This window comes from Entelurus aequoreus, linkage group LG27 (assembly GCF_033978785.1).
Source record: "Entelurus aequoreus isolate RoL-2023_Sb linkage group LG27, RoL_Eaeq_v1.1, whole genome shotgun sequence".
NCBI classification, from domain to species: Eukaryota; Metazoa; Chordata; class Actinopteri; order Syngnathiformes; family Syngnathidae; genus Entelurus; species Entelurus aequoreus.
The window spans coordinates 32,155,627-32,181,681 of NC_084757.1; the positions used below are offsets into that span (position 1 = coordinate 32,155,627).

The 26,055-nt window shown below is 36.6% G+C and overlaps 1 protein-coding gene across 1 annotated transcript in view; it reads left to right on the forward strand.

Moving 5' to 3' along the window:
• Positions 1-26,055, forward strand: part of atp10a (ATPase phospholipid transporting 10A) — a 142,890-nt gene that overhangs the window by 73,693 nt on the left and 43,142 nt on the right. The window contains exons 11-14 of the mRNA XM_062039313.1: positions 12,202-12,305; positions 12,560-12,686; positions 14,785-14,969; positions 21,710-22,025. Of these exons, the coding sequence (XP_061895297.1) occupies positions 12,202-12,305; positions 12,560-12,686; positions 14,785-14,969; positions 21,710-22,025 (732 nt within the window). The remainder of the gene's footprint in view (positions 1-12,201; positions 12,306-12,559; positions 12,687-14,784; positions 14,970-21,709; positions 22,026-26,055) is intronic.

Genomic DNA, 26,055 nt, shown 5'->3' on the forward strand with positions numbered 1-26,055 from the left:
ATATGTCCATCATATTAATATACTATGTACACACACATTGATACACATACACATGCATATATATATATATATATATATATTTATATGTATATATATATGTGTGTATATATATATATATATATATATATATATATATATATATATATATATATATATATATATATATATATATATATATATATATATATATATATATATATATGCATGTGTATATGTACAGCGCATATATATATATATATAATGTATGTATGTATGTATGTATGTATGTGTATGTATACAGTCGTGGTCCAAAGTTGACATACACTTGTAAAGAACATAATGTCATGGCTGTCTTGAGTTTCCAATGATTTCTACAACTCGTATTTTATTTTTTTGTGATGTAGTGATTGGAGCACAAACTTGTTGGTCACAAAAAACATTCATGAAGTTTGGTTCTTTTATGAATTTATTATGGGTCTACTGAAAATGTGAGCAAATGTGCTGGGTCAAAAGTATACATACAGCAATGTTAATATTTGCTTACATGTCCCTTGGCAGGTTTCACTGCAATAAGGCGCTTTTGGTAGCCATCCACAAGCTTCTGCTTGAATTTTTAACCACTCCTCTTGACAAAATTGGTGCAGTTCAGCTAAATGTGTTGGTTTTCTGACATGGACTTGTTTCTTCAGCATTGTCCACACGTTTTAAGTCAGGACTTTGGGAATTCACGTGAAATTTCTACCAAAAGTAGTTCTTTAAAGAAATAAATTGTACTGGTTTTGAAGGAAAACTAACAAAATGGCCCCCGCATCATTTGAATTGTTAATCTGTGGCCCTCAGTGGGAAAGATTGGGCACCCTGCTCTAAGTTATACCAGTGCCTCCATGGAAATGCCCCCCTCTACCTCCAAGAACTACTCACCCCCAAATCCTCCACATGACACCTCCGCTCCGGACAGGCCAACCTCCTCCAACCTCCGAGGACAAAGCTACGAACAGTAGCTCCGCCGCTCCCAGTCTGCGGAACGCTCTCCCTGACCACCTGAGGGCACCACAGACTGTGGATGCTTTTAAAAAAGGCTTAAAAACCCTTCTTTTTAAAAAAGCCTTTTTTTAGATATATGCATACTAGTTCTAACTATTTGGCTGTCCTAGTTTTTATTTTTATTTATTTGTATTATCTTTTTATTTATTTATTTATTTTGTAATACAATGTAGCACTTTGAGGTTGTTTACTCAATGTAAAGTGCTTTTTACAAATAAAATCTATTATTATTATTATTATTATTATTATTATTGTACGACTGCAAAATCAACAACAACAAAAAGTGTCAAATTAGCTTAAAAGTTTGGCAGGCTAACAGTTATATGTTGTAAAGCTGTAGTGCCGTGTCCTGTAATAACATGTACAGAGTCATGGAGGAGCAGCCTAGTTGTTGGTGTTAAAACTTTCTGTCGAGGAAGTTTGTGATCCGCCTCATTTTCTTGGTTTTCCACGGAAACACAACCCCCAGCGACTGTACCGTCACTCCACCCCGTCCCGGCCCGGAGGCTTCAGCAGGCGCCAGGGTGTGTCCCCGCGGACTACTGGCTGCTTTTGTATCACCGCCGGGCGCTCGGCAGTCACTGAGACCTGCGAGGCGGCCGTCCATGAATGGCTGCATTCACAACGTGCAACAAGTCATATAAATCTGGAACTGATCACAGGAATGATGTCATTATCCCTGGACAAAGAGGGCTGCTGCCAATTGGAAGCAGGCAATAATTGGCGAGAAGCTAACACGCATCATTTTCACAACAACAGCTGAGAAGCAACATTTATTTGACCTGATGCTAATTAGGGACCTTTAGAGGTCATTTGTTTTGATATACTGTACCATATACAGTAGATTGATGGCTACACTAAATGGAGGTGTTGCGGTGTTTACCACACAACGGCAATTTATTTGTGGCGGCAAGTTCGTGGTTGGCGGCCTAACCAGGGGGGCGGTACCAAGCTGACCCGGTGTCCAAACTTTTTCCACTGAGTGCCGCACACTGAAAAATCATGCATGCAAGGGCCATTTCGATATTTTTCATTTTCAAAATATATATGTATATATATAATTATATATATATATATATATATATATATAATTATATATATATATATATATATATATATATATATATATATATATATATATATATATATATATATATATATATATATATATATATATATATAATTATATATATAATTATATATATATATATATATAATTATATATATATATATTTTTTTTTTTTTTTTTTTTAAATTATTGTTATTTTTGTTTAATCTTATTATTTATTTGTGTGTGGCGTCACGCGGGTCTCGCTTCCTGTTGGGTGGGGTCCGTGCCCGTGTGGCCCGACCTTGCGCTGTGGGGTCTCTGTTGGCGACTTGATGTGGTGGCGGCGCGGCGCCCGTGTCTGGTCTGGATACTGTGTCTCGGTTGTTTGGGCGGTGGTGTGTTTGTGCGGGTTTGGGTTGGGGTGGTGGGGTCTTTTGGCGGGGGGGGGGGGTGTCTCTTGTTTGCGTGTTGGCGTTTGGGCTTGCTGGCGGGCTGGCGCTGGCTGGTATCTGTGATCCTGTTGGCGTGTGGTTGCCGGTCGCGGTTTTTTTTTTTGATCGCTTTGATTTGATTGGGTGGTGCTGGCTGTCTGTGGGTGTTGTGGCTGCTGTTTCTGCTGCCGTTTGTTTGTGGTGTGGGCGCCCGTGGCTGCTGGGTCTGGTGCAGGGGGGTGGCTGATGTTGTGACTGGTGGCAGCGCGCGCGCGTGGTGGTTGTCGGGGCTGACAAACTGTGTATATGTATGTGTATGTGTGTGTGTGTATGTATGTATGTATGTATGTATATATATGTGTATGCATGTGTATGTGTGTGTATGTGTACATGTGTGTGTTTATGTTTATGTGTATGTATATATATATGTATGTATATTTCTGGGGGTACGTTCTGGGCCTGCCTGTCGGGTGGGGGTCGGCGCCTCAGGCTACTGCATCCGGACTGCGTGTCTGGAGCTCCTGGGTCCCGCCGTCCATCCCTTCCGGGTGCCCGTCTTGGTTGGGGCCTGCTGGGTCTGGTCCCTGCGTCTACTGTGGTGGCTTGGTGCTGCAGGGTATTCCGAGGTGCTGCGAGTCGGCCAGTTGTTGGGGTAGCGACCTTGTGTGTCAGCATGTCTGTGATCTTCTTTTAATTCTTTTTTTATTTATTTATTTATTTTTTTTATAAATAGATTTAATTATTTATTTATTTATTTTTTCCCCCTTTTTAAAAAAAAAATATTTTATTAATATTATTATTATTATTATTATTATTATTATTATTATTATTATTATGTATTTATTTATTTTATTTATTTATTCCCCTACCTCAGGGGGGGGACTCGGCGGGGCGGTTGCTGGTTGTTCCATCTCCATCGTTGGGGTCCCTGCGGGTGGGGTGGGTGGTTCCTGTGGCCCTGTGCTGGGTGGTCCTGTGGCGGCTGGCTTGGGTGGGGTGGCCGTGGGCTGGCCTCGCCGCGCTCTCCGGGGGTGGGGGGTGGGGGGGGGGCTCGTGGGGGCCCTGTTGCCGGTGGGGCGGGGGCGGTCTTCCCGTCCGGTTGCGGGGGGTGTCCGGGCCCCTCGGGCGGGGCGTCCCGCCTTTCTGTCCGTGTGGGGTGTGGTCTCTCGCTGGCTTGGGGTCTGGCTTCCCCCTGTTTTTCTCGTGCCTTGTCCTCTGCCGGGTGCGTCTGTCTGCGGCCTGCTGCTGGCCCTTGTGGGCGGCACGATGGGCCAGGCTCTGGGGTTCCTGTCGCTGTCCGGCTTGGCTGCGTGGGGGCGGTGGCCCCTGGTTCCCTGGGCACCACACCTACTGTTTGTGGGATGGGTTCTCGGGGAGGCTGGGGCCGTACTCTGGCTCCCGCACACACTGGGAGTCAAATGTATTGTACATGCAAATTCACATATACTCACACACATACATACAGACATACATAGATACCTACGCTCCCACATACATATACAAATAAATACAGTACATATTTACACACTCAAAGTTCGTACATCCATACGCACATTCATTATACAAACATACTGTATACACATACTGTACGTATACATTCACTGTAAAAACATACATATACACATACTGTACATATACATTCACTGTACAAACACACACATACACATACTACACATAAATTCACTGTACAAACACACACATACATATACTGTACATATACATTCACTGTACAAACACACATTTACACATACTGTACATATACATTCACTGTTCAAACACACATACTGTATACACATACTGTACATATACATTCACTGTACAAACACACACATACACATTCTATACATATACATTCACTGTACAAACACACATATACACATACTATACATATACATTCACTGTACAAACACATATACACATACTATACATATACATTCACTGTACAAACACATATACACATACTATACATATACATTCACTGTACAAACACACACATACATATACTGTACATATACATTCACTGTACAAACACACATATACACATACATGTACATATACATTCACTGTACAAACACACATATACACATACTATACATATACATTCACTGTACAAACACACATATACACATACATGTACATATACATTCACTGTACAAACATACATATCCACACACTGTACATATACAAGTACATATGCATGCATACACTCATGCACATAATCACGTTTCATCAAACATATATTAACGTTGTTGCCCTAGGGTAAACTGGGTATAACACATGGCACACTGACAAAGCTTAACCTATTGTTACTATAACAATCTACAAGGTTAAGGTTGCTTCTCTTTCTTCCCCTCCATTTTTCTGCATTCTTTCGTATCTCAAGTTATCATTACGTATATGTATTGTTGCATTTGAACAATTGTATTGTTGATAATAAAGGTAAAGTACTGGTATTGTTTATTATCAATAGCACTATTTCTATTGGTATTCATATTGCTCCATTTTTAGTGTAATAATGCTCATTGTCATTTCTGTATTTTTTTTAAAATTTTCGCTAACTGCTTATTTGCTATTACTTTTACCATCATATTTGTACATGTCGTATTTGCTGTTGTTGTTGTTGTTGTGTTTGCTGTTGTTGTTTTTGTCTCTCTGTCTAATCCCCCTCTTGTCCCCACAATTCCCCCCTCTGTCTTCCTTTTTCTCTCTTTCTATCCCCTCCTGCTCCGGCCCGGCTGCACCAAATGATAATATAAATACATTTAATAAAGTCAAAATACAAGTAAGGCAACAAGAGAAGTATCCTACACTTCTCTTTTGTAAAGTAAATCTGAACAGCCGATATGGGCATCTACATCAACTATATGATTTGCCCGAGAAGCTGGGCAGGACATTATAAAAAAAAATATATATATATATATATATATATATATATATATATATATATATATATATATATATATATATATATATATATAGAGATACAGTATATAGATGAGAGATAGATAGATGTGTATGTATGTATGTATGTATGTATTAGGGCTGTGAATCTTTGGGTGTCCCACGATTCGATTCAAAATCGATTCTTGGGGTCACGATTCGATTCAAAACCGATTTTTATTTTTTTTATTTTTAAATGAAAACAATACACAGCAATACCATAATAATGCAATACAATTTCAAAACCAAACCCGACCCAGCAACATTCAGAATAGCAATAAACAGAGCAATTGAGGACACACAAACATGACACGGAACAATCTAAAAGTAGTGAGACAAAAATGAATATTATCAACAACAGTATCAATATTAGTAACAATTTCAACATAGCAGTGATTAAAAATCCCTCATTGATATTAACATTACAAACATTAATTAAAAAAAAGAAGAACAATAGTGTCACAGTGGCTTACACTTGCATCGCATGTCTTAAACTATATGTCTAATGATAATGTCAATGAGGGATTTTTAATCACGGCTATGTTGAAATGGTAACTAATATTAATACTGTTGTTGATAATATTCATTTTTGTTTCACTACTTTATATCCACTCTATATATACATATACAGTTGTGGTCAAAAGTTTACATACACTTGTAAAGAACATTTCCAATCATTTCTACAACCCTTATTTTTTTGTGATAGAGTGATTGGAGCACATACTTGTTGGTCACTAAAAACATTCATGAAGTTTGCTTCTTTTATGAATTTATTATGGGTCTACTGAAAATGTGAGCAAATGTGCTGGGTCAAAAGTATACATACAGCAATGTTAATATTTGCTTACATGTCCCTTGGCAAGTTTCACTGCAATAAGGCGCTTTTGGTAGCCATCCACAAGCTTCTGCTTGAAATTTTGACCACTCCTCTTGACAAAATTGGTGCAGTTCAGCTAAATTTGTTGGTTTTCTGACATGGACTTGTTTCTTCAGCATTGTCCACACGTTTAAGTCAGGACTTTGGGAAGGCCATTCCAAAACCTTCATTCTAGCCTGATTTAGCCATTCCTTTACCACTTTTGACATGTGTTTGGGGGTCATTGTCCTGTTGGAACACCCAACTGCGCCCAAGACCCAACCTCCGGGCTGGTGATTTTAGGTTGTCCTGAAGAATTTGGAGGTAATCTTCCTTTTTCATTGTCCCATTTACTCTCTGTAAAGCACCAGTTCCATTGGCAGCAAAACAGGCCCAGAGCATAATACTACCACCACCATGCTTGACGGTAGGGATGGTGTTCCTGGGATTAAAGGCCTCACCTTTTCTCCTCCAAACATATTGCTGGGTATTGTGGCCAAACAGCTCCATTTGTGTTTCATCTGACCACAGAACTTTCCTTCTGAAGGTGTTATCTTTGTCCATGTGATGTCATGTGATCCACTATGTTGCCAAAAGTATTTGGCCACCTGCCTTTTACTCACATATGAACTTGAAGTGCCATCCCATGGAATTCTCCAAAATGTTTTGGTATCCTGGAGCATTCAAAGTTCCTTTCACTGGAACTAAGGGGCCAAGCCCGACTCCTGAAAAACCAACCCCACACCATAATTCTTCCTCCACCAAATTTCACACTCGGCACAATGCAGTCCAAAATGTAGCGTTCTCCTGGCAACCTCCAAACCCAGATCGGTTCATCATATTGCCAGATGGAAAAGCGTGATTCATCAGTAGTCCAGTGGCGACGTGCTTTACACCACTGCATCCCACGCTTTGCATTGGACTTGGTGATGTATGGCTTGGATGCAGCTGCTCAGCCATGGAAACCCGTTCCATGAAGCTCTCTGCGTACTGTACGTGGGCTAATTGGAAGGTCACATGAAGTTTGGAGCTCTGTAGCAACTGACTGTGCAGAAAGTCTTTGCACTATGCTGACCTCTCTCTGTCAGTTTACGTGGCCTACCACTTGGTGGCTGAGTTGCTGTTGTTCCCAAACTCTTCACTTTTCTTACAATAAAGTTGACTTTGGAATATTTAGGTGCGAGGAAATTTCACGACTGGATTTGTCGCACAGGTGGCATCCTATGACAGTTCCACGCTGGAAATCACTGAGAGCCGCCCATTCTTTCACAAATGTTTGTAGAAACAGTCTCCATGCCTGAGTGCTTGATTTTATACACAGGGCCAAGTTTTTAGGACACCTCATTCTCATCATTTGGATGGGTGGCCAAGTACTTTTGGCAATATAGTGTTTTTAACCTATATGTATAAAACCTTTAGGGAACAGGAATGGTCTGTCATAAAGGTGTTAAAAATAAGTCATATTATTGTTTTATTTTTGTATTACTCAACACTAACACAAAATATGCCATGTTTCCCCCCCAGAAAAGTGGAAGATTTAATGTGAAGTAACTGGAGCCCTAAATATGTCAATCATTTCATGCAACCAACCTTGCTTTGTTTGCAACTTCCGCTGTCTTACGCCATAGAAGCCAAAACGTATTATTAGGGATGTCCGATAATATCGGACTGCTGATATATCGGCCGATAAATGCTTTAAAATGTAATATCGGAAATTATCGGTATCGGTTTAAAAAAAATATATTTATAACTTTTTAAAACGCCGCTGTGTACACGGACGTAGGGAGAAGTACAGAGCACCAATAAACCTTAAAGGCACTGCCTTTGTGTGCCTGTCCACAGCCACATGATATCTACGGCTTTTCACACACACAAGTGAATGCAATGCATACTTGGTCAACAGCCATACAGGTCACACTGAGGGTGGACGTATAAACAACTTTAACACTGTTACAAATATGCGCCACACTGTGAACCCACACCAAACAAGAATGACAAAGACATTTCGGGAGAACATCCGCAGCGTAACACAACAGAACAAATAACCAGAACCCCTTGCAGCACTAACTCTTCCGGGAAGCTACAATATACACCCCCCAATACCCCCGCCCCCCCCTAATCCCACCCACCTCAACCTCCTCATGCTCTCTCAGGGAGAGCGTGTCCCAAATTCCAAGCTGCTGTTTTGAGGCATTTTAAAAACAATAATGCACTTTGTGACTTCAATAATAAATATGGCAGTGCCATGTTGGCATTTTTTTCCATAACTTCAGTTGATTTATTTTGGAAAACCTTGTTACATTGTTTAATGCAGGGGTCACCAACCTTTTTGAAACCAAGAGCTACTTCTTGGGTAGTGATTAATGCGAAGGGCTACCAGTTTGATACACACTTAAATAAATTGCCAGAAATAGCCAATTTGCTCAATTTACCTTTAACTTTATTTTATTATTAATAATGAATGATATTTACACTTAATTGAACGGTTTAAAAGAAGAGAAAATACGAAAAAAATGACAATTACATTTTGAAACATAGTTTATCTTCAATTTCGACTTTTTAAAATTCAAAATTCAACCGAAAAAAAGAAGAAAAAAACTAGCTAATTCGAACCTTTTTTGAAAAATTTAAAAAAATAATTTATGGAATAATTTTTCCTGATTAAGATTAATTTTAGAATTTTGATGACATGTTAAAATCCAATCTACACTTAGTTAGAATGTATAACAAATTGGACCAAGTTACATTTCTAACAAAGACAAATCATTATTTCTTCAAGATTTTCCAGAACAAAAATTTTAAAAGAAATTCAAAAGACTTTGAAATAAGATTTAAATTTGGATTCTACAGATTTTCTAGATTTGCCAGAATCATTTTTTTGAATTTTAATCATAATAAGTTTGAAGAAATATTTCACAAATATTCTTCGTCGAAAAAACTGAAGCTAAAATGAATAATTAAATTAAAATTAATGTATTATTCTTTACAATAAAAAAAAATAATTTACTTGAACATTGATTTAAATTGTCAGGAAAGAAGAGGAAGGAATTTAAAAGGTAAAAAGGTATATGTGTTTAAAAATCCTAAAATCATTTTTAAGGTAGTATTTTTTCTCTAAAAAAGTCTTTCTGAAAGTTATAAGAAGCAAAGTAAAAAAATTTATGAATGTATTTAAACAAGTGAAGACCAAGTCTTTAAAATATTTTCTTGGATTTTCAAATTGTATTTGAGTTTTGTCTCTCTTAGAATTAAAAATGTCGAGCAAAGCGAGACCAGCTTGCTAGTAAATAAATACAATTTCAAAAATAGAGGCAGCTCACTGGTAAGTGCTGCTATTTTAGCTATTTTTAGAACAGGCCAGTGGGCTACTCATCTGGTCCTTACGGGCTACCTGGTGCCCGCGGGCACCGCGTTGGTGACCCCTGGTTTAATGCATCCAGCGGGGCATCACAACAAAATTAGGCATAATAATGTGTTCATTCCACAACTGTATATATTGGTATCGGTTGATATCAGAATCGGTAATTAAGAGTTGGACAATATCGGATATCGGCAAAAAAGCTTGTTGGAGCCAAAATTCCTTATTTGTTTATATTGTTTTTATTTTATTTTCTCTAAATTGATTGTTGGGTTCAGCATGTTTAATTTCCTTTTCGGCAGATTGCTCCGCCCACTTCCTGTTAAGAACCAGGAAGTGTTGACAGGGAGGGGACTGTTGTTATGGTGCAGTTACCATGGTAGCCTCCATAAGTTGGGCACAGGTGTGAGCATGGGCAGGGCGATTGGAGGACAAACTGTTTTCGACCGTGGTCGTGTTCGTGTTCGTGTTTGTGTCGTGACGTGTCATGTGGTATCGTGTTGTATCGTGCCGTGACAATGTGCCATTCAAGGTCAGCATACTTTGTTATTTAACCTACATTTGATTTAATTTAGATAGCTGGAATAAACGGATTGGCATATCCAAACACAGTTCTACAGTACTGGACATTCTATCATTTACACGCGTCAAACTGGTCAACACAGTCGCCCTCGGTACCAGCCCAAAGGTAAGGGCTGTACATAGCTATTATCGGACATCTCTACTTATTCTCTAACTAATTTGTTATTGTTATTGATCGCGTTTATATTGCGATGCATATTGATATTTTTTTATCGCACGGCCTTGGCAACCATAGAGAATAAAGGTTCGAAAATTAGCATGTGAGCTTTTTAAACTTGTACGGATGAGTGACTAAATGAATAAATAAAATATTACCAACAACGGCCACCACAAATAAATGAACGAATGGGAAAGACTTGGTAGACAGTATTAAAGGCCTACTGAAATGAATTTTTTTTATTTAAACGGGGATAGCAGATCTATTCTATGTGTCATACTTGATCATTTCGCGATATTGCCATATTTTTGCTGAAAGGATTTAGTATAGAACAACGACGATAAAGATTGCAACTTTTGGTATCTGATAAAAAAAAGGCTTGCACCTACCGGAAGTAGCGTGACGTAGTCAGTTGAACATATACGCAAAGTTCCCTATTGTTTACAATGATGGCCACATGAAGTGAGAGAGATTCGGACCGAGAAAGCGACAATTTCCCCATTAATTTGAGCGAGGATGAAAGATTTGTGGATGAGTAAAGTGCAAGTGAAGGACTAGTGGGGAGTTGAAGCTATTCAGATAGGGAAGATGCTGTGAGAGCCGGGGGTGACCTGATATTCAGCTGGGAATGACTACAACAGTAAATAAACACAAGACATATATATACTCTATTAGCCACAACACAACCAGGCTTATATTTAATATGCCACAAATTAATCCTGCATAAAAACACCTGCGTGTTTGTTACGCTAGCTCCTAGCTCCTCTGCTAGCTCCTAGCTCCATAGAACACGCCAATACAATTCAAACACCTGATCAACACACACAATCACTCAGCCCAAAAGACCGTTCACCTAACCCAAGGTTCATAATATTATAATAATAATTATATATTTTAGAAAAGTTACGTACATACGCAAAAAAAAGTTGCGCACATACGGTCAAGCGATCAAATGTTTAGAAGCCAAAGCTGCATACTCACAGAAGCACGTCTGCGTCTTTGTCATCCAAATCAAAGTAATCCTGGTAAGAGTCTGTGTTGTCCCAGTTCTCTACAGGCGTCTGTGTATCGAAGTCAAAAGTCCTCCTGGTTAGAGTCTCTGTTATCCGAGTTCTTCCATCTTGACTGCATCTTTCCGGAATGTAAACAAAGACGCGCCGGCTGTGTACTGTTGTTGCTGACTACGTTCGAAAAATACGTCCGTTTCGCACCGACAACTTTCTTCTTTGCTTGCTCAGCTTCCTTCTCCATAATGCAATGAACATGATTGCAACAGATTCACGAACACAGATGTCCAGAATACTGTGGAATTATGAAATGAAAACAGAGCTTTTTCGTATTGGCTTCAATGTGGAAGGCATACCCGTGTTCGCCGGTCTACGTCACGCGCATACGTCATCCTCAGAGGCGTTTCGAACCGGAAGTTTAGCGGCAAATTTAAAATGTCCCTTTATAAGTTAACCCGGCCGTATTGGCATGTGTTATAATGTTAAGATTTCATCATTGATATATAAACTATCAGACTGCGTGGTCGGTAGTAGTGGCTTTCAGTAGGCCTTTAAGGATAACACTCGCGCATTTTCAGATAGTTAACAGCTTTGTGTTATTTGCCTTCATTCAGCGCATCATGGGGGCGTCGGCAAGCTGTTAGTACGTCACAGCTCGGCACACCCGCTATTTGGCTGGTGTAGGTGTCATGCAGGCCCGGACACAATACTTATTGGGATCGGACTCGTGGAGCGCTCATGCAGCAGCCATGTTCAACAACCCTCCTCACAGTTGTCCTCCTCTTGTTTTCCCAAGGCGACTCCAAAGGAAAGCGTCAGAAGAAGATCATTTACAGGACCCAGAACTACCTGAACGTGTACGCCGCAGACGGCCTCCGCACGCTCTGCATCGCTAAAAAGGTAACGAAGCAGCGTGGGAAGACTTTCCCGTCCGTCTGGCCCGCCTGACTTGGGAGCAGACGACGGCACGGGGAAGCGCCAGTTCTCCGTGACTCAGCTGCAATCTGTGTGCTACTTTCCCCCCCCCTCACGCTGGATTGGCGCCCGTGCGAGAAAGCCACGGGCAGAGTGCCGCCGTTAGACCGCCGTCTTTGCCCGCTTTGGACTCATTTGCACAGATTCTTCCCTCGGTCTGTTCCGTGTGTCCACGCCAGGTCCTCACAAAGGAGGAGTACGCCTGCTGGCTGCAGCGCCACCTAGAGGCGGAGACGGCCATCCAGGGACGGGAGGAGCTGCTGTTTGAGTCGGCATCGCGCCTGGAGACCAACCTCCAGCTCCTGGGTAAGTCAACAATGTACATTGTCCCATTCCTACCCTCAACATAGCGGTTTTAGGGACATACCTTTCACATCTGAACCTGGGAGTCTATACCAGTACTCAACGCTACCAATTTTCTGTACTCTTGTCTAGGGCCGGGCAATAAAACGATATCAATATACAAAACCCAAAACCGGTGAAGTTGGCACGTTGTGTAAATCGTGAATAAAAACATTATACAATGATTTGCAATTTATATTCAATTGAATAGACTGCAAAGACAAGATATTTAATGTTCACACTGGTAAACTCATTTGGAATTTGATGCCTGCAACATGTTTGGCACAAGTGGCAAAAAAGACTGAGAAAGTTGAGGAATGCTCATCAAAACACTTATTTGGAACATCCCACGGGTGAACAGGCTAATTGGGAACAGGTGGGTGCCATGATTGGGTATAAAAGCAGCTTCCATGAAATGCTCGGTCATTCACAAACAAGGATGAGCAAACAACATTTCTCAACAAGCAAGGAATTTAGGGATTTCACCATCTACGCTCCGTAATATCATGAAAAGGTTCAGAGAATCTGGAGAAATCACTGCACGTAAGCGGCAAGCCGGATAACCAACATTGAATGCCTGTGACCTTCGATCCCTCAGGCAGTACTGCATCAAAAAGCGACATCAGTGTGTAAAGGATATCACCACATGGGCTCAAGAATACTCCAGAAAACTACTGTCAGTAACTAGTTTGTCGCCACATCTTTAAGTGCAAGTTAAAACTCTCCTATGCAAAGCGAAAGCCATTTATCAACAACACCCAGAAACGCCGCCGCCTTCGCTGGGCCCGAGCTCATCTAAGATGGACTGATACAAAGTGGAAAAGTGTTCTGTAGTCTGACGAGTCCACATTTCAAATTGTTTTGGGAAACTGTGGACGTCGTTTCCTCCGGACCAAAGAGGAAAAGAACCATCTGGAACGTTATAGGCGCAAAGTTGAAAAGCCAGCATGTGTGATGGTATGGGGGTGTATTAGTGCCCAAGACATGGGTAACTTACACATCTGTGAAGGCGCCATTAATGCTGAAAGGTACATACAGGTTTTGGAGCAACATATGTTGCCATCCAAGCAACGTTACCATGGACGCCCCTGCTTATTTCAGCAAGACAATGTCAAGCCATATTCCGCACGTGCTACAACAGCGTGGCTTCATAGTAAAAGAGTGCGGGTACTAGACTGGCCTGCCTGTAGTCCAGACCTGTCTCCCATTGAAAATGTGTGGTGCATTATGAAGCCTGAAAAGCTTCAAAAATTGGGTTTCCTCAGTTCCCAAACGTTTACTGAGTGTTGTTAAAAGGAAAGGCCATGTAACACAGTGGTAAAAATGCCCGTGACAACTTTTTTGCAATGTGTTGCTGCCATTAAATTCTAAGTTAATGATTATTTGCAAAAAAAAACAAGTTTCTCAGTGTGAACATTAAGTTACTTGCCTTTGCAGTCTATTCAATTGAATATAAGTTGAAAAGGATTTGCTAATCATTGTATTATGTTTTTATTCACCATTTACACAACGTGACAACTTCACTGGTTTTGTGTTTTGTACACCGCAGTAGACACGTTACTGATATCAATAAAAAATATGTTTGATATAACATTTGGTCATTTTTGAAAGTGGTAAGTATGGAATCAAAGGTTGGTTGCATGAAGAAAGGCACTCGCTCTCTGGTAACCGAGCAGCCAATCAGGTGACAGTATCACTATCAAGTTTGTTTGATTCTTTGCATGGAGTGAGAAGAGAAAGTCCAAATGAAGAAATTGTAGGTAAAAGAGGAAAAAATCAGTTTATGGATTTTTTTCTAAAAGGAGCGTAGTCAAACCAATGTGGCCTGTAAATGATGCAGGGCAAGACCGCTAATACCACAGCACGCAAATAAGAGCGCCCAAAAAATGAATACACTTAATCTATGCAACATTTTGAGCAAACCAGCATTACATGTTATGTAGACCACAAGGAAGTGTTTTAAATGTAGGAAGGAAATCATAACATGACCCCCTAGCTTAGAGAATGCTCTTATCCCGAAACACTCTTAAGTGAAGGGTGTGGTAACGTCGGTCGCCCACAGGTGCCACGGGTATCGAGGATCGTCTGCAGGACGGCGTTCCCGAAACCATCGCCGCTCTGCGGAAGGCCGGCCTGCAGATCTGGGTGCTGACGGGCGACAAACAGGAAACGGCGGTCAACATCGCGTACGCCTGCAAGCTGCTGGACCCCGAGGAGGAGATCTTGACTCTGAATGCTGATTCTATGGTGAGATAATAATACATGTCAATGTTTATCTGTAAATAATAATATATCAATAATACATGTCAATGTTTATCTGTAAATAATAATATATCAATAATACATGTCAATGTTTATCTGTAAATAATAATATATCAATAATACATGTCAATGTTTATCTGTAAATAATAATATATCAATAATACATGTCAGTGTTTATCTGTAAATAATAATATATCAATAATACATGTCAATGTTTATCTGTAAATAATAATATATCAATAATACATGTCAATGTTTATCTGTAAATAATAATATATCAATAATACATGTCAATGTTTATCTGTAAATAATAATATATCAATAATACATGTCAGTGTTTATCTGTAAATAATAATATATCAATAATACATGTCAATGTTTATCTGTAAATAATAATATATCAATAATACATGTCAGTGTTTATCTGTAAATAATAATATATCAATAATACATGTCAATGTTTATCTGTAAATAATAATATATCAATAATTAATGTCAGTGTTTATCTGTAAATAACAATATATCAATAATTAATGTCAATATTTATCTGTAAATAACAACATAGAAATAATAAATGTCAGTGTTTATCTGTAAATAATAATATATCAATAATACATGTCAGTGTTTATCTGTAAATAACAATATATCAATAATTAATGTCAATATTTATCTGTAAATAACAACATAGAAATAATAAATGTCAGTGTTCATCTGTAAATAATAATATATCAATAATACATGTCAATGTTTATCTGTAAATAATAATATATCAATAATACATGTCAATGTTTATCTGTAAATAATAATATATCAATAATACATGTCAATGTTTATCTGTAAATAATAATATATCAATAATACATGTCAGTGTTTATCTGTAAATAACAATATATCAATAATTAATGTCAATATGTATCTGTAAATAACAACATAGAAATAATAAATGTCAGTGTTTATCTGTGAATAATAATATATAAATAATACATGTCAGTGTTTATCTGTAAATAACAATATATAAATAACAAATGTCAATATTTATCAGTAAATAATAGTATATAAATAATACATGTCAGTGTTTATCTGTAAATAACAATATATAAATAACAAATGTCAATATTTATCAGTAAATAATAGTATATAAATAATACATGTCAGTGTTTATCTGTAAATAACCATATATAAATAATAAATGTCAATATTTATCTGTAAATAACAACATATAAATAATAAATGTCAGTGTTTATCTGTAAATAACAATATATAAACAAATGTCAGTGTTTATCTGTAAATAACAATATATCAATAATAAATGTCAGTGTTTATCTGTAAATAGCAATAAATAATTAATACATGTCAGTGTTTATCTGTAAATAACAATATATAGATAGTAAAGTTAAGTGTTTATCAGTAAATAATAAATCAACAATGAAGGACAGTGTTCATCTGTAAATAACAATATATAAATAATACATGTCCGTGTTTATTTGTTAATAAAAATATGAATATTAAATGTCAGTGTGTATCTTTTAATAACATATAAATAATAAATGTCAGTGTTTATCTGTAAATAACAATATATAAACAAATGTCAGTGTTTATCTGTAAATAACAATATATCAATAATAAATGTCAGTGTTTATCTGTAGATAATAAAACAATAATAAAGGACAGTGTTTATCTGTAAATAAAAATATATCAATAATAAAGGTCAGTGTTTATCTGTAAATAACAATATATAGGTAATACATGTCAGTGTTAAGCTGTAAATAACAATATATCAATAATAAAGGTCAGTGTTTATCTGTAAATAACAATATATAGGTAATACATGTCAGTGTTTATCTGTAAATAACAATATATCAATAATAAAGGTCAGTGTTTATCTGTAAATAACAACATATAGTTAATACATGTCAGTGTTTATCTGTTAATAAAAATATGTATATTAAATGTCAGTGTTTATCTGTAAATAACATATAAATAATAAATGTCAGTGTTTATCTGTAAATAACATATAAATAATAAATGTCAGTGTTTATCTGTAAATAACAATATATAAATAATAAATGACAGTGTTTATCTGTAAATAATAATATATCAATAATAAATGTCAGTGTTTATCTGTAAATTATAATATATAGATAATAAATGTCGGTGTTTATCTGTAAATAACAATATATAAATAATACATGTCAGTGTTTATCTGTAAATAACCATATATAAATAATAAAGGTCAGTGTTTATCTGTAAATAACAATATATAGGTAATACATGTCAGTGTTTATCTGTAAATAACAATATATCAATAATAAAGGTCAGTGTTTATCTGTAAATAACAACATATAGTTAATACATGTCAGTGTTTATCTGTTAATAAAAATATGTATATTAAATGTCAGTGTTTATCTGTAAATAACATATAAATAATAAATGTCAGTGTTTATCTGTAAATAACATATAAATAATAAATGTCAGTGTTTATCTGTAAATAACAATATATAAATAATAAATGACAGTGTTTATCTGTAAATAATAATATATCAATAATAAATGTCAGTGTTTATCTGTAAATTATAATATATAGATAATAAATGTCGGTGTTTATCTGTAAATAACAATATATAAATAATACATGTCAGTGTTTATCTGTAAATAACCATATATAAATAATAAATGTCAGTGTTTATCTGTAAATAACAATATATAAATAATACATGTCGGTGTTTATCTGTAAATAAAAATATATAAATAATACATGTCAGTGTTTATCTGTAAATAACATTATATAAATAGTAAATGTCAGTGTTTATCTGTAAATAACAATATATAAATACTTAATGTCAGTGTTTATCTGTAAATAACAATATATCAATAATAAATGTTAGTGTTTATCTCACGCTGACAGCACAAAAACACATGGGCTTTAGCGTTAGCTTGTTAGCATTAGCATTCAGTTCACTGGGGTTGAGGCTAATAACTCCACAAATGAAGTGTCACTGACTACTTTTACAACATGTAATAAAGTTAATAGTTAGTATTTGATGTTGTTTATCTTCCTTCCACTCGTTTACTGCCTAATTTTTTTCACATTTCTCCAACAAAGTCTGAGTAGTAAGCAGCTGAGGTCGTCGTTTCGAGTCCCTCCGTAAATACATTTAAAAGAGTCCGTCCACTTCTCGGAACTTTGCGTATCGAAATGAAGTTTGTAAAAATAATAAACAACAATAAACTGCATATAGTTTAAAGCCTACGGCTGAAAGATAGTTCCACTGATCACACTGCAAAAAGTCAGTGTTCAAAAACAAGAAAAAAAAAAAAAAAAGAGGGGTATTTTACTTCAACTAAGGAAAATTATCTGCCAATAGAACAAGAAAATTTGGCTTGTCAAGACTTTCCAAAACAAGTCAAATTAGCTAACCTCAATGAACCCAAAATACCTTAAAATAAGTATATTCTCACTAATAACAAGTGCACTTTTCTTGATAGAAAAAAAAAATATGAAAACCTTTTTTCTCAATATGTTGAAAAATATTCTTAAATGAAGTAAATGCTAGTGCCATTATCTTGACATAATGATATGCAATAGGCATTACATTTCTTGGAACCAGCAAACTTACACTAAAAACTAGTTTATTGTTCTTAACGGAAAGGCAACAAGGCAAGCGCTTGTTACTCTCGGGGTTTACTAGCCGCTCAGGCAAATCATATGGTTTAAAAATGCATTTTTCCATCGATAACATGACATCATCGCGTCAAGTGCGTGCTCTTTCAGTCAATTAGTGTGCGAGGAATATATATATGCATATATATATATACATATATATATATATATATATATGTATATATATATATATATGTATATACATATATACAGTATATATATATATATATATATATATATATATATATATATATATATATATATATATATATACATGTGTGTATATATATATATATATATGTATGTATATATATATATATATATATATATATATATATATATATATATATATATATATATATATATATATATATATATATATATATATATATATATATATACACACTACCGTTCAAAAGTTTGGGGTCACATTGAAATGTCCTTATTTTTGAAGGAAAAGCACTGTACTTTTCAATGAAGATAACTTTAAACTAGTCTTAACTTTAAAGAAATACACTCTATACATTGCTAATGTGGTAAATGACTATTCTAGCTGTAAATGTCTGGTTTTTGGTGCAATATCTACATAGGTGTATAGAGGCCCATTTCCAGCAACTATCACTCCAGTGTTCTAATGGTACAATGTGTTTGCTCATTGGCTCAGAAGGCTAATTGATGATTAGAAAACCCTTGTGCAATCATGTTCACACATCTGAAAACAGTTTAGCTCGTTACAGAAGCTACAAAACTGACCTTCCTTTGAGCAGATTGAGTTTCTGGAGCATCACATTTGTGGGGTCAATTAAACGCTCAAAATGGCCAGAAAAAGAGAACTTTCATCTGAAACTCGACAGTCTATTCTTGTTCTTAGAAATGAAGGCTATACCACAAAATTGTTTGGGTGACCCCAAACTTTTGAACGGTAGTGTATATATATATATATATGTATATATATATATATATATATATATATAGACCTACATTTCATAGATTGACACCTTTCAGCGAAAATCAACAGGAAGTTTGCTATTCCTCCTTCAAAACAAAATTTTTGTTACAAACGGTCACCAAACATCAAACGTTATCTCCTCTGAGCCCGTTTGTCGTTTCGGCTTCAAACTGCTACAGGAGAGAGATTGAACCCTTCTGATTAAAAGTTGACGAAAGAGTTGTGATTAGTGCTACCGTTTTGATTTTACGAGCCTTCAAAGACCCGCAGCACTGATGCTGCTCCGGTGCCAAAAATGACAACGAAAATGCGATTACTCCTTCTTTGTCCTCAATACACACAATAGCCTATAATAATGACAATGTGAACTCAGACACAACTTCCTCTAACTCCCAGTACCAATATCGTAGAGACACGAAACAAAAACCTCTATGTAGGTCTCACTCAGGACTACCACTGGACAAAAGTATTGGGACACCTAGGACTAGCACCTGCCAAAAAGCGGACCCGTCCAACGCTGCTTGCAGCTTTAATTAGGGTCCGCATGTACCTGTACAAAGGACTCCCACAGGGAGTCCTTTGTACAGGTACAAAGGAACCTATTGAAATTGTAAGGTTGATTATTATTCCGCAGCTTTGTGCACTACATTGCCCCCCTTAACATGCTTCAAAACTCACCAAATTTTATACACACATAGAAAAACTGGGACAGCACACTTTAGTAAAAAAAACCAAACCCCAAAAATCTAAATTGCGCTCTAGTGCCCCCTAGGAAAAAAAAAAACAAACTGCCTGTAACTCCCACTAAAAAGGTCGTAGAGACATGAAACAAAAACCTGTACGTAGGTCTCACTTAGACCTACAATCCATAATGTCACATCCTCGGGCAAAAACCAACAGGAAGTTGGCAATTTCCCCTTCAACACAAAAAATGACTAAAAACACTAATTTTTGCCTCTTTGAGCTGTAATTTGACCCCCTTAAAATACTTCAAAACTCATCAAAATTTTTACACACATTGGGACTGGTGGAAATTGCGATCTAAAATTGCGCTCTAGCGCAATTTTTGAATAAAACAGAGACAAAAACTGCTTCTCAGAGGAAAACACAGACAAAACTGCTTGTAACTTCCGGTAGGAACGTTTTAGAGACATGAAAGAAAAACCTCTACGTAGGTCTCACTTAGACCTACATTTCATAGATTGAAATCCTTCAGCAAAAATCAACAGGAAGTTTGATATCCCCACTTCAAAAGAATTTTTTTTTAAAAAGCGGTCACCAAACATCAAACATTATCTCCTCCAAGCGCGTTTGTCGTTTCGGCTTCAAACTTCTACAGAAGAGAGATTGAAACCTTCTGATTAAAAGTTGGCGAAAGCGTTGTAATAAGTGCTACGGTTTTGATTTTACGAGCCTTCAAAGAAAAGAACCACTGTGCCGCAGCACCTAGGAAAAAAACACAGACACAACTTCCTCTAACTCCCCGTACGAATATCGTAGAGACATGCAACAAAAACCTCTATGTAGGTCTGACTTAGAGCTACATTTCATACACTGACATCCTTCAGCAAAAATCAACAGGAAGTTGGCAATCACCCCTTCAAAACAAAAGTTTCATAAAAACACTCATTTGTGCCTCTTTGCGCTGTAATTTGACCCCCTTAAAATACTTCAAAACTCACCAAACCTTTTACACACATCAGGACTGGCGGAAATTGCGATCTAATTAGGACTAGCACCTGCCAAAATGCGGACCCGACCAATGCTGCTTGCAGCTTTAATTTTTCTTGTTTTTGAACACTGACTTTTTGCAGTGTGGTCTCTTTGAAAAGTCCCACCGAGCTCGGAGGAACTCGGAAAGGTTCCTAAAGAACTAAATCTACCCGGGGGGTTTTTGGTGGAAACACGGAGGGAACTTTATTTAAGTTCCTGCGGTGTAAAAGGGCGTATTGTTGACTTGAGGCGTAAAAGTGGTGAAATGAGGACATAGTCATCTGGTTAATGTGCTTGTGAGATTCCACACGGTCCAGACAAAGTTCCTAGCTCAGCTATTTATTCAGATGTTTATTCCAGTCTCTAGTCCACTTTGTCATGAAGCGCCTGTCTCCGCACCAGGAGGCGTGCTCCTCACTGCTGGAGGAGAGTTTACACTACATCCAGGACAAGTTCCTCGCCGCCAACTCCCCCGCCTTTGAGATCCGCCCCTCGCCGCCCTCCGCGTCCCACGCCGCGCCCGTCGCCGCGCACCGCCTGGGCCTGGTGATCGACGGCCGCACCTTGGCCTACGCCCTGGACAAGAGCCTGGAGGACAAGTTCCTGGCGGTGGCGCGGAGCTGCCGCTCGGTGCTCTGCTGCCGCTCCACGCCGCTGCAGAAGAGCACGGTGGTGAAGCTGGTGCGCAACAAGCTGAAGGTCATGACGCTGGCCATAGGTAATGGTCTTCCCTTTACCCTTTCACCCTTACATACACTGGTACTGGACCTGGGTCTTCCTGAGTAGTCCGTTTCCAACGGATCCGTCCAAATCAAATCAAAACATATGCAACTATACGAACAAATGGCTGAGTACAGAGGAGCCGTGGGAGTAAACACTATCACAGGAGCCTTTTCAACAACTTTTTAGATTGCACCAAAATGCTTTATAGGTTAAAAAAGCATGGAGCAAACAAACAAAAAAAAAACAACAACAAAAAAAACAAACAACAACAACTAACGCCAGATAGCATCAAGTAACAGAAAATATAAGCAAAATGAGCTAAAAAAAATAAATAAATGAAAGCTAGCATACTAACAGTTCTATGCTAACAGGTTAAAAAAGAAGCTTACAGTTGGCATTATTGACTAAAAAAATCTAGCATGCTAATGTTAGCATGATAAAATGTAACTCTGACATGCGTCAAGTACCAAAATATTTTGCTTGGATGTGTGTACCTGAATTTTTTTTAAATGCTAGCCTGCTAATGTTAGCATGCATCAAGTACCACAATGTGACTGAGGTGTATACCTGCTAAGTTAGCAAAAAAGGTAGCTAGTTAGTATTAAAATGCTAACGCCAGATAGCATCAAGTAACAAAAAATATAAGCAAAATTAGCTAAAAATTTTTTTAAAAAAGCTAGCATACTAACCGTTCAAAAAAGAATGCTTACTGTTAGCATTAGTGAAATACCAAAATATGTGGCTAAAAAATCTAGCATGCTAATGTTAGCATGATAAAATGTAACTCTGACATGCGTCAAGTACCAAAATATTTTACTCGGATGTGTGTACCTGAATTTTTTTAAAATGCTAGCCTGCTAATGTTAGCATGCATCAAGTACCACAATGTGACTGAGGTGTATACCTGCTAAGTTAGCAAAAAAGGTAGTTAGTTAGTATTAAAATGCTAACGCCAGATAGCATCAAGTAACAGAAAATATAAGCAAAATGAGCTAAAAAAATAAATAAATGAAAGCTAGCATACTAACAGTTCTATGCTAACAGGTTAAAAAAGCATGCTTACATGCTTATTGACTAAAAAAATCTAGCATGCTAATGTTAGCATGATAAAATGTAACTCTGACATGCGTCAAGTACCAAAATATTTTGCTTGGATGTGTGTACCTGAATTTTTGTTAAATGCTAGCCTGCTAATGTTAGCATGCATCAAGTACCACAATGTGACTGAGGTGTATACCTGCTAAGTTGGCAAAAAAGGTAGCTAGTTAGTATTAAAATGCTAACGCCAGACAGCATCAAGTAACAAAAAATATGAGCAAAATTAGCTAAAAATAAATAAAAAATAAAGCTAGCATACTAACCGTTCAAAAAAGAATGCTTACTGTTAGCATTAGTGAAATACCAAAATATGTGGCTAAAAAAATCCAACATGCTAATGTTAGCATGATAAAATGTAACTCTGACATGCGTCGAGTACCAAAATATTTTACTCGGATGTGTGTACCTGAATTTTTTTTAAATGCTAGCCTGCTAATGTTAGCATGCATCAAGTACCACAACATGACTGAGGTGTATACCTGCTAAGTTAGCAAAAAAGGTAGCTAGTTAGTATTAAAATGCTAACGCCAGATAGCATCAAGTAACAGAAAATATAAGCAAAATGAGCTAAAAAAATAAATAAATGAAAGCTAGCATACTAACAGTTCTATGCTAACAGGTTAAAAAAGCATGCTTACAGTTGGCATTATTGACTAAAAAAAATCTAGCATGCTAATGTTAGCATGATAAAATGTAACTCTGACATGCGTCAAGTACCAAAATATTTTGCTTGGATGTGTGTACCTGAATTTTTTTTAAATGCTAGCCTGCTAATGTTAGCATGCATCAAGTACCACAATGTGACTGAGGTGTATACCTGCTAAGTTAGCAAAAAAGGTAGCTAGTTAGTATTAAAATGCTAACGCCAGATAGCATCAAGTAACAAAAAATATACGCAAAATTAGCTAAAAATAAATAAAAAATAAAGCTAGCATACTAACAGTTCAAAAAAGAATGCTTACTGTTAGCATTAGTGAAATACCAAAATATGTGGCTAAAAAATCTAGCATGCTATTGTTAGCATGATAAAATGTAACTCTGACATGCGACAAGTACCAAAATATTTTACTCTGATGTGTGTACCTGAATTTTTTTTAAAATGCTAGCCTGCTAATGTTAGCATGCATCAAGTACCACAACATGACTGAGGTGTATACCTGCTAAGTTAGCAAAAAAAGGTAGCTAGTTAGTATTAAAATGCTAACGCCAGATAGCATCAAGTAACAAAAAATATACGCAAAATTAGCTAAAAATAAATAAAAAATAAAGCTAGCATACTAACAGTTCAAAAAAGAATGCTTACTGTTAGCATTAGTGAAATACCAAAATATGTGGCTAAAAAATCTAGCATGCTATTGTTAGCATGATAAAATGTAACTCTGACATGCATCAAGTACCAAAATATTTTACTCGGATGTGTGTACCTGAATTATTTTTTTAATGCTAGCCTGCTAATGTTAGCATGCATCAAGTACCACAACATGACTGAGGTGTATACCTGCTAAGTTAGCAAAAAAAAGGTAGCTAGTTAGTATTAAAATGCTAACGCCAGATGGCATCAAGTAACAAAAAATATACGCAAAATTAGCTAAAAATAAATAAAAAATAAAGCTAGCATACTAACAGTTCAAAAAAGAATGCTTACTGTTAGCATTAGTGAAATACCAAAATATGTGGCTAAAAAATCCAACATGCTAATGTTAGCATGATAAAATGTAACTCTGACATGCGTCAAGTACCAAAATATTTTACTCGGATGTGTGTACCTGAATTTTTTTTTAATGCTATTCTGCTAATGTTAGCATGCATCAAGTACCACAACATGACTGAGGTGTATACCTGCTAAGTTAGCAAAAAAGGTAGCTAGTTAGTATTAAAATGCTAACGCCAGATAGCATCAAGTAACAAAAAATATAAGCAAAATTAGCTAAAAATAAATAAAAAATAAAGCTAGCATACTAACAGTTCAAAAAAGAATGCTTACTGTTAGCATTAGTGAAATACCAAAATATGTGGCTAAAAAATCCAACATGCTAATGTTAGCATGATAAAATGTAACTGACATGCGTCAAGTACCAAAATATTGTACTCGGATGTGTGTACCTGAATTTTTTTTAAATGCTAGCCTGCTAATGTTAGCATGCATCAAGTACCACAATGTGACTGAGGTGTATACCTGCTAAGTTAGCAAAAAAGGTAGCTAGTTAGTATTAAAATGCTAACGCCAGATAGCATCAAGTAACAAAAAATATAAGCAAAATTAGCTAAAAATAAATAAAAAATAAAGCTAGCATACTAACAGTTCAAAAAAGAATGCTTACTGTTAGCATTAGTGAAATACCAAAATATGTGGCTAAAAAATCTAGCATGCTATTGTTAGCATGATAAAATGTAACTCTGACATGCGTCAAGTACCAAAATATTTTACTCGGATGTGTGTACCTGAATTTTTTTTAAAATGCTAGCCTGCTAATGTTAGCATGCATCAAGTACCACAACATGACTGAGGTGTATACCTGCTAAGTTAGCAAAAAAAGGTAGCTAGTTAGTATTAAAATGCTAACGCCAGATAGCATCAAGTAACAAAAAATATACGCAAAATTAGCTAAAAATAAATAAAAAATAAAGCTAGCATACTAACAGTTCAAAAAAGAATGCTTACTGTTAGCATTAGTGAAATACCAAAATATGTGGCTAAAAAATCCAACATGCTAATGTTAGCATGATAAAATGTAACTCTGACATGCGTCAAGTACCAAAATATTTTACTCGGATGTGTGTACCTGAATTTTTTTGAAATGCTAGCCTGCTAATGTTAGCATGCATCAATTACCACAACATGACTGAGGTGTATACCTGCTAAGTTCACAAAAAAGGTAGCTAGTTAGTATTAAAATGCTAACGCCAGATAGCATCAAGTAACAGAA